Source organism: Cibotium barometz, chromosome 46 (assembly GCF_041138505.1).
Source record: "Cibotium barometz isolate CiBa-2024 chromosome 46, ASM4113850v1, whole genome shotgun sequence".
Classification (NCBI taxonomy): domain Eukaryota; kingdom Viridiplantae; phylum Streptophyta; class Polypodiopsida; order Cyatheales; family Cibotiaceae; genus Cibotium; species Cibotium barometz.
This window is the reverse complement of record NC_141091.1, coordinates 7,269,332-7,279,105: the sequence shown is the minus strand read 5'-3', so window position 1 is coordinate 7,279,105 and position 9,774 is coordinate 7,269,332. Positions and strand designations below refer to the sequence as shown.

The 9,774-nt window shown below is 47.5% G+C and overlaps 1 protein-coding gene across 2 annotated transcripts in view; it reads left to right on the top strand.

Annotated features, from left to right (window-relative positions):
* Nucleotides 1-827: 827 nt before the first annotated feature.
* The window catches only part of LOC147611833 (SET domain-containing protein), a 66,865-nt gene continuing 57,918 nt past the window's right edge, over nucleotides 828-9,774 (top strand). Inside the window, exons 1-3 of one of the 2 annotated variants that reach the window (XM_086783680.1) lie at nucleotides 828-888; nucleotides 968-1,358; nucleotides 1,438-1,634. In XM_086783680.1, the coding sequence (XP_086639806.1) occupies nucleotides 866-888; nucleotides 968-1,358; nucleotides 1,438-1,634 (611 nt within the window). In that variant the 5' untranslated portion in view covers nucleotides 828-865. Of the gene's footprint in view, nucleotides 889-967; nucleotides 1,362-1,437; nucleotides 1,635-9,774 lie in introns of both variants that reach the window. The other variant, XM_086783679.1, reaches the window with a different exon arrangement.

Genomic DNA, 9,774 nt, shown 5'->3' with positions numbered 1-9,774 from the left:
CGAAGAGGTGAGTATATGTCAAAGGAGTTTCATGTATATATGGCTAAAAGAGACATAAAACATCAATGCGCGCAGTACCTTATACATCTCAACAAAATGGTATGGCTGATGGAGATAGTAAGTTGCATGGTTAAAGGCCAATATTAAGACACTACGGTGTTAGATACTACACAAGGAGAAGGCAAGGCACTATTGTGTTAGATATTACACGAGAAGGAGGAAGGTGAGGTTGAGGGCATATGGGCAAAGATGGAGGGTTTAGGCAAAGATCTAACCGAGACTCGGTGCCAAGACTCATTGGCAATAACATGCTTGGCAACACCAGTGGAAAGGGGCCAATTTTGTAAGGTTCCAAAACCTTAAATTCAAGAGAGAGAGAGAGAGAGAGAGAGAGAGAGAGAGAGAGAGAGTTAAAGTCTCCTTCTTCTTCTCTTCTAGATTTGGTTAAAGTAAAAGTAAAATCTTAGAATGTAAATTTGGCTCAAATTACCAATAATGCGAAGCTAAAAAGTATTTAACTAGGTATTGAACTACACCTAAGGTGAGCTATTCCTCCCTACTATTATCCACACTATTATGTTGAGAACTACCATGTGGCCGAGCTCTTGGCCACATGTCAATTCCTTGTGCTCCCTCGCTCCAGCGTGAGGGGAACAACAGTGCATAAGTCACTAATTAGTCTTCTTAATTAACTGATGTGAAAAAACCTCTAGGGGTAAAGTTGTCCATGAGTAGAGGGAGAAAGATTACAAGGAAATACATTTAAAAAATGTACGCACACACATATATATATATATCTATATATAACACTTTTTTTCATTCGAAAGCTGTAAAAAAAACCTCATCGCCCAACTTTGTTGCCATCATGCCGGTTTCATCGATATCTCGGTTTCTAGCCTAGCTCTGTTGCTCCCTCTCTGGGTGGACAGTGAGTGGAAGGTGCCTAATGGTGTGGTGGCATGTGCAGGAGAAGGCTGCGGGGTTTCGTGAGGTGGATGGAGGCGCGTGGGATCCGGTACAGCGACGGTCTGGAGTTCGTGATGGGTGGCGGCAACGGCATTGTGTGCGATGAAGTGGGTGTGAGGGCAGTGTATGATTTCCAGGTGGGCGAGCTGATCGCGACCATACCCAAGGAGGCGTGCCTGACGGTGAGGACGACTGGGGCGGCGGAGGTCATCGAGGAGGCGCAGCTGGGTGGTGGACTGGGGCTGGCTGTGGCGCTCATGTATGAGTGCAGCCGTGGAGAGGCGTCGCCCTGGTACCCTTACCTGCATCTGCTGCCTGCGCGCCAGGCGGCCGTGCCCATCGTGTGGGAAGCCCACGAGATAGACAGCCTGCTCCTAGGCACCGAGCTGCACGCGGTTAATCTCACCTTCCCCCCACTTATTTTGTACATAAGTTAAGAAGCTTAGTGAAACGTGTCCCTTTTGTAAACAGGTTGTTCAGGAGGACAAGAAACTTATCAAAAAGGATTGGAAGGAACGCATCTGGCCTTTGAGTGAAATGAATCCACGCGACTTCCCCATGGAGTATTTCAACCTCGAGCACTATTTCTCAGCAACAACCCTTGTTGCATCTCGAGCCTTCCAAGTGGACGAATTTCATGGACATGGCATGGTACCACTTGCTGACTTGTGGGTATTTTTTTCTTTCGATGCTTCGTACCAGTAGTATGGAACCAAGAACTATTTTAGGCTACATTACACCTCCTCTGTTTATAGGATTGCACCTCCCCTATTTTTTTTTTCTGCTGAAGGCAACATTACACCTCCCCTATTTATAGGATTGCCCTAAAATGCCCGGGAGAAAGAGCTTCAAAACATTGATTTGAAGTACATTAAGGTGAGTTTTCAATCAGGTAGTAGCTACGATCAACTTAAGCATTTGAAAGGTTTTTCGTTCATGGTTTTTCCATGTAAATGCTTCCTCTCTCTCTCTCTCTTTTTTTTTTTCCATTTTTGCAAGAAGTAATTATTTATTTTACCGAAAGAAAAGGATTAGAGGTGCACAGTCAAAGCCTGTAGTATTCAGAAGCTTAACAAAATATTAGCTACAACATAAAATCCAGGTCCTTATCCTTGTCGATAATGGAACACGTTGGATATCTTGGGTGGTCCTTCCAGTCTACTTTCCTACAGTCCCATAGATCTGACCATCTGCATATACCTTTCTGGCTGAGTTTCTTGGCAAGCTTGGGGCTCTGTTTAGCAAGGGGGATACCTTGAACTCCTCTATTGCCTTGGTTTACCATATAGATTCGTCCAGTGAGGCATCACCTTTGAAGGCCCTCTGTCCCACCCAATGTAGCTCCTTGTAAACTTCTCTCGAACAGTCCACAATGCCTTGAGTAAAGGGGGATCCTTGTATAGAGCAATGGGGGGAAGCAGTAAGCCGGTCTCTCCAAATGAGTCCCTCCCACTTGTGAGGCAGTCCTTTCGATGGGGCAATGAGGTCTTTGATGATATAGCACCATCACCATGGCTGCTCACTGTCTATGAATAGCAAGAGCTTAGCCACCAATCCCTTAGGTTGTGATTAGTGGCGTGATACCAAGTCCTCCCTTGTCTCTTGTGGTACATCAGGGAATCATACCAGTCAGCACTACTAATCTTGGTGAAACTCAAAAGATTAATCACCTCTCCAATCCGACTCAAAACATTTGCAATTGCCCTTCCTATATTGAATCCCCATATCAAAGTGTCACGACCCTGTGTTTTTCTCAGGACAATATGCAGGTGTGCACGGGGACATGGTGGACAGTGTGAATGGCATCAGGTTGGAGTCAAAAAGGGAGTCCATGTGTGGACAACCCCAAGTGTGAAGGGGGCCAAGTGATTAAAGTCTTCTCTCATAACTCATGGGGACAAAGGGGTTTGGAGGGGACAAAAGTTTAAAAGCCCTTAAAAATAAAAGAACCCCTTTTTTTGGGGATAATCGTGGCCCTTATGCTATTTTGGGGCCACGTGTGTGCTTTTGGAAAAAGGAAGGCTGGCAGGCAGCATGGACTCCAGGGCGTGAGGGATTTTCTGAAAAGAAGGCGCATACAGGCTGGGCTGATTGCAGGCGTGGGAGAGAAACATATGCACAGAACTGGCTGTTGGGCTGCGCTGAAATCCACACAGCCTGAACTTCACAGGCAGGCTTGCTTTTTGGGGAAAGTACATGGGCTGGTTGCTGTGCTGCAGAGAACACAGGCGTAGACTGAACCCTTCCCTTTCTTCTTGGCTTTTGGTAGGCTGTCTGGCCTGCTGCGCAATAGTACACACAGGCGCCTTCTAGATCTCTCTCCTTTTCCTGTGTTTTTAGCAAGAGACTGGCTGGCTACACTGCTGTCCATTCAGGCAGAGCTGACATCGAAACGTGGACTGTAGGAGGGAGTGCAAGGCTGGACAGCAGGTCCACCTACAAGTGTTCTCTCTCTCTCTCTATCACGTCGAATCAGGTGCTGGACTGCAGGCGGCTGCAAGACAAGAAGGCAGGACACAATGGGGCTTTTCCTCGTGTCTTTCTTTCTCTTGTGGAAAGCGACATAAAGACTGTAAGTCTCTCTTTCTTTGTGAGCAAGTGGGACTGCAGGTGATGTCTTTCGGAGTCTCTCTTTTCACTGGCTCAAGACTGTTCCAGAGTGGTTCTCTCTAGCCCTTTGTGAGAGGAAGGGTTTGGCAGTTCAGAGGGTGGAAACAGGACAGTTTATGGGCTGCAAATTCAGCTATGTGCTTGGGTTTTTGGCTGCAAGTACAAGATCATTTGGTTATGTTTCTTGGCATGGGAGTGATGCAAGCTCGCATGGCTGCGTGCTCATGGAGCAGATTGTTTTCTTCCTACTAGAAAGGAACAGAGGGACCTACAGTTATGGGCATCTCTATGTTGCCAGATGTTTCATGAGGGAACAGGTAACTAGATGTATGCTGTTGTTGGCACTGTTGTTGAATGGTGCCATGAATGGTTCTGTATGGAAACAGGACAGAAGTTTCAAAGGGAAACAGGCCTAAGGGTTTCATGTGGAAACAGGTCGTAGGTTTCTCGAGGAAACATGTTTTTGGGTTTCTCCAGGAGATAGGTCACATGCAGGTAGAGGGTACAGGAATGGACACATGTTTGGTACAACCTTGCTACTGATTGGGCAGGGAATCCATGACAGAGATGGATAGTATCCTTGGAAGGTAGAGAGGGTTGGTACAGGTGTTTCGACTGTATGGTATGCTGTGCTGTGATATGAGTTCTCTTTTGAGAGACAGTTTGGGAGTTTGTGTTGTGATGCAGAAGCACTGGATGTGTGAGAGGCTATGGATGGTTGTGGCAGCCCTGATCTTGGGAGAAAGCTTTTGTATGCAGACTCAATGTGTGGGAGTCTTTCGATGTGAACAATGGCTGGATTTGTTTGGTGGATGCCGTGTAGACAAGAAGCCATGATGCAGGTTCTTTGCAGGCTTCAGGAGTTCTACTGTGACGGCTGAATTCCCAGCCTTATTGTAATCAAAGCTCTTATATTCAATTAAAGAAATACCGCAAGGGGCGCCACTGCGTTTTGGGGCCAATCGGTGTCCGTGTACTATTTGCAGGAGCATTCTAGCTCCCCCTGTTTGTTTTCCTTTTCTAGGTTCTCAATGGCGTTGAAGTTATGTGCGAGTGATTGTTTCACCGCCCGTCAGGCCGGTTTCACAAAGTCTTGCATAAGTTCTACCTATCGTGCCTTCCTCCCTCTCAACTCAGGTCTATCACAAATGTACTTGATTGACTCATGGTCAATCAAAGACAAATTTGGATCCATACAAATAATGTCTCCAAATTTTCAATACGTGTATTGCGGTCCCCTTGAAATAAGCTCGTCGCGTTCGCATAATCACTTGTAATATGCGGAAGCTTCGGTACTTCAAAACTCAGAAATCAGCACTCTTTTCGCGACGGAATTAATGCACAAACTGAAAGGAGATGTGCAGAAAATAGAGAGAGAAGGGGGAGATGGAGAGGACACAGTATTGGGTCCCAATTACCCTCTGTAGGGCCCCCACCACGGATGGTGTATTTGCTTTATTAGAATGATGTAAATCTGAAAACAAATACAGAAAACTTGACCTTTTCTTGGTTGGAAAATCTTGCCCTTGACCTTCAGAAGTCCACCCCTTTGCTTGGCAATCTCCTTGGCTTGACTGGCCCTTGATTTGCTTGAGCACTTGGTGAAAACTGAGATGAAAGATGGGATTATGGCCTCCACTATTTATACTCCTCCTCAGGAGCAGTCGGCCAACTGGAAAACAGGCAATGTCCCACGACTGGTGAAAATTCAGCAATAAATGCTGAATTAAATCCCAAAAAATACTGCCTTTTTTTCCTAACAGGCTGAAAGTGATGCGTCTACTTCTGATTGACCAGACACAACTTTTGTCCACAATCCCAAGGCTCTGCAGCCTGTATGGGCTGCCCCATACATGCCCTACAGCTATATAAAGGCTGTAATCTCCTGGCGATTGCCTTATCTGTGCCCTAGGGCTGTCCTACAGCCCCTCCATGGCTGGTGGGTTCAGCCTGGGCCTTCCTGGCCCTCCTGGGGGTGGTTCTACACCATTCCCATGCCCACACTCAGATCCGAGGTAGCCCTATGGGCTGGCCCCTTGTCCTAAACATAATCTACTTTGTGATCTGGCATCCAGTACCATACCAGATACACAGAACCACTGACATCATTCTAGAGGGAGACTCACAGCGCGGACTGGCACTGTTTCATGTGCAGGACAGTGCACACCTGACCTTGGACTCATGTGCAGGACAATGCACACCTGACCTCGGACGACTGAGATGGATCCCTGGCTGACTCGTCTTGGACTGGGCTCACATGGGACCAGTTCACCATCCCAGGTCCTGCACCTTCTAGACAGAAATGTCTACGTGGCATCCAAGTGCGGGATGCACGTGACATCCCGCACTTGGATGTCACGTGCGGGATGCACGTGACATCCCCTTCTGCTTAACTTGACGGAAGCTGCATAGCCTCCAAATAATCCGTCAATAATGCCGGATAGTCTTCGAAAAATTCTTTGTCGAGCCATACCGCTTCATGAGTTCCTCGGTCCTGAAACTTCGTGAGGAACTGTCGTAGTCTTTGGCCTGAGCCATGCTTGAAACGGTGCAGAAGGATGTGTTCTGGAACCATTACTTCTGCTTCATCAACAATGTCTGGTTCCGCTTCGTCTTTGATCTCTGAAGGGGGTGGACCTGCATATGGCTTTAGCCAACTGACATGAAATACATCGTGCATAGTCCAACTCGGAGGTAGCTTTAACTGCATAGACACCTCATTAATCTTTTTCTGGATGGAAAATGGTCTGAAGCTCCTGAAAGACAACTTTGGGCATCGCTTGCCCACCTGCTTCAATCTTTGCTTCATAATCCGAAGATACACCCAATCTCCTTTCGAATACTTCATATCCCTTCGGTCTTTATTGGCCTGTCGAGTGTAGGCCTCTTGCGCTTTAGCCAATCTGTCTTTAACTGACTCTAGGATCTCTTGGTAAGACTCCGTCACTCTGTTCGCCTCCGGTACTGAAGACGAAGTCCTGGTTAACAACGACTGGAAGGGTCTTCCAAACGCTGCCTCATATGGAGTCCTGCCAATAGAGCTGAAGAAAAAGAGTCATTCAAAACAGCTTGAACTAAAGGCAAAAACGATTCCCACTTACCTTGCTGATCGTGGACAACCAAAATTATCAAACAATGCCCTTCAAAAATGACTAGTAAACTTGGCATCTCGGTCTGACACTATGGTTCTAGGAATCCCGTCAATCGGGTACCAATGCCGAATGAATAGCTGGGCAACACTCTTGGCGGTCACATTGGCCCTGCAAGGAATAAGCGTAACAAATTTGCTGAACCTATCAACAATAGTTAAACACTGCGTATTACGCTTACTCGGACTGGGAGACAGATTTGTGACAAAGTCCATCGAAATGTCCTGGAAAGGACTCTCAAGAATTGGCAAAGGCTGTAACAACCCTATCTTCTTTCCACGAGGAGCTTTCACCTTTTGACAAATGTCACAGTGTTGTACATTATGTAAACACATCACGCCTCATCTTTGGCCAATAGTATTGCCGTTCTAATTTCTCCTGAGTCGAATTCATGCCCCTATGACCACTTATAATGGCGTCATGGGCATCATGGAGAAGAGCTGCCCTAAATGACTTCATGACACATAGTCGGCCTTTGTAGAAAAGCCAACCATCGCGTATGAGAAAATGGCATGGTCCTGTGGCATCCAATGCTTGTTTCCACCGAGTACCGAATTCCTCGGAATCCGCGTACGTGTGCTTCATGTCCTCTAGTCCTGTACCAACAAGGTCAAGTCTAGTGGTCTGAATCGTAGATACTTGTCCCTTCCTGCTTAAAGCGTCGGCCACTGGATTGGCCTTTCCTGGAAGGTACTCAATCATACCACTGAACTGCTGGAATATCCGACTCCAGCGGTGTTGTCTATCACTCCACTGTGCACTTGGCATCGTCTGAATCGAGCGCAATGCCTGATGGTCAGTGCGAACCTCGAAGTCACGGCCATACAAGAAATGTTTCCAATGTTTCAAGGCCTGTATAACTGCTAGGAGTTCACGATGATAGACTGAGTAATTCTTTTCGGCCGGCAGTAACTTACGAGACATGTAAGCTATTGGATGACCGTTCTGTTGCAGTACACCTCCAATTGCGATGTTACTCGCATCAGTGATCACTTGAAATGGTTCGTCCCACGAGGCAAGGGCTAAACAAGGTGCTTCTGACAAAGCCACCTTGAAGTTCTGGAATGCCTCCAACGCTCGTGGAGTCATTCGAATCTTTTGCCTTCTTGTTTTCACTCCCTTTAGCAGATTGGTAAGATTTGCCGAGAGATTAGAAAACTTGTCAATGTGGGTGGAATATGCCTGGCATGTACCCACAAATGATCTAATGTCATTCCCAGTTAACAATCTCGGCCACCTTAGCCGGATCAAGTCGAATGCCTTCAGCACTAATTATATATCCCAAGTAATGTACCTGGAACAGATAAAATTCTGACTTCTTTTCATTGACATAGAGCTCGTTGCTTTCCAGCAACTTAAGGACTTTCTCCACATCAATGTCATGCTGCTCAACTGTAGCTGAAAATATGAGTATGTCGTCCAGAAATATGAACACACTCTCTCCAATCAAATCCCGAAAAATACGCATCATCATGCGGTTAAATGTAGCTGGGGCGTTCGTCAAACCAAATGGCATGACCACAACGTTCTGTACGGAAGGCTGTCTTGGGGATGTCATGAAGCCAGCTTGCAACAATTCTTGGAGTTGGCGGTCCAACTCCGATTCCATTGCCTTAGAAAGGCGATACGGAAACTCGCTCGGGGGTTCCGAGCCTGGGAGGAGGTCAATCTTGTGATCCTCCGGTTTGGACGGGGGGAGCTAGGGAGGGAGACTGTCCTAAAGAAAAATCTTCTGGAACTTTTGATGGAGAACTGAGTACTTCTCGGAAGCACTGGCCACCGTCTGGGCTGTCTGGATGTAAATCATCGCACACTGTGTGCCTTTCCTGACTGCTCGCTTAGCCTGCAAGTGGCTTATGAGCGGAAAGTTTGGAATACCTGGCTCACACTTCATGGTCACTGGGGTGTTTGACACATTTCGATTGATTTGGAACATGTGCTTGTCCCACTTGACATCAGGAAGAAACTTGTGAAACCACTGGATACCCAAAATTATGTCTGCTCCTACAAGAGGGGAAACCATAAAGTCACGCACAAACTCTATGCTCTGAATCACTAACTTAGCACCTAGAGCTTCATACTTGACGCTCGTTGTCATACCTGTGCTAAAACCCTCAACCTATTTGTCCATCGGAGTCAGCTCGAAACGGGCACGCCTAGCGGCCTGTTCCGTGACCACATCCTCCGTGCTGCTGCTGTCAAACAAGACAACGACTCTCTGGCCACCTATGTAGCCAAAGGACTTGAGCAATTCGTTGCGCTCATACTCCTGGTCATGGGCGTTCTTTTGCTTAGCTTTGAGCTCCCGGCTAATAATTGCTCCAACTGAAGCACTGGGGGTTGAAGAACTAGGGGTAGCCGCTGGGGTCTCTGTGGGAGCTGAGCTCACCACGGAAGCTGTGGAGGCGGCGGCGGCGGCCTTTGGAGGCTTCTTCGGACAATCCCGAGAAGTATGTCCTTCTGTGTGACAAGAAACATCTACCCTCCTTGTACTGAGAAAGCTCCTCAGCACTCAACTTGCCACCTGTCTTGCCTGCCTCTGCTTTCTGGTCTGGAGTAAGCTTAGACGCATTGTTCGAGTTCTTGGAGCCAGAGGCTCCCGGGCTCTGTCCTGGGGAAGACCCCGTCTGGTTCTGGCTTTTGCCCCCCGAGGTGTTAGCCCTGAGAGAAGCCGGCTGGGAAGTCTTGGGCTTGCTACCATTGTGTTTCATTTCTGCAATTTGCGCAAGCGAGAGTGCGTCCTCAAAGGTGGCTGGCCTAAACATACGCACCTCCCATTGGATTTGCGTGTCCAGGCCATACAAAAACTGTCCTTTCTTGTCCGTATCAGATAAGCCTAATTGCAGACACAAGGTCGAAATTTTATTGGCAAACTGAAGGACTGGTTGTGCGTTCTGACGCTCTCCCCTGAACTCGTCTTCGAGTCGCTCAAGGTAGTGGGGCGGTAGAAACCGCTGCTTAAGGTCGTGGACGAACTTGTCCCACCCATAAGCTGCCATACCTGCTCTGGTGTGGGCATGAGCCCACTGAGTCCACCAAGGAATGGCCT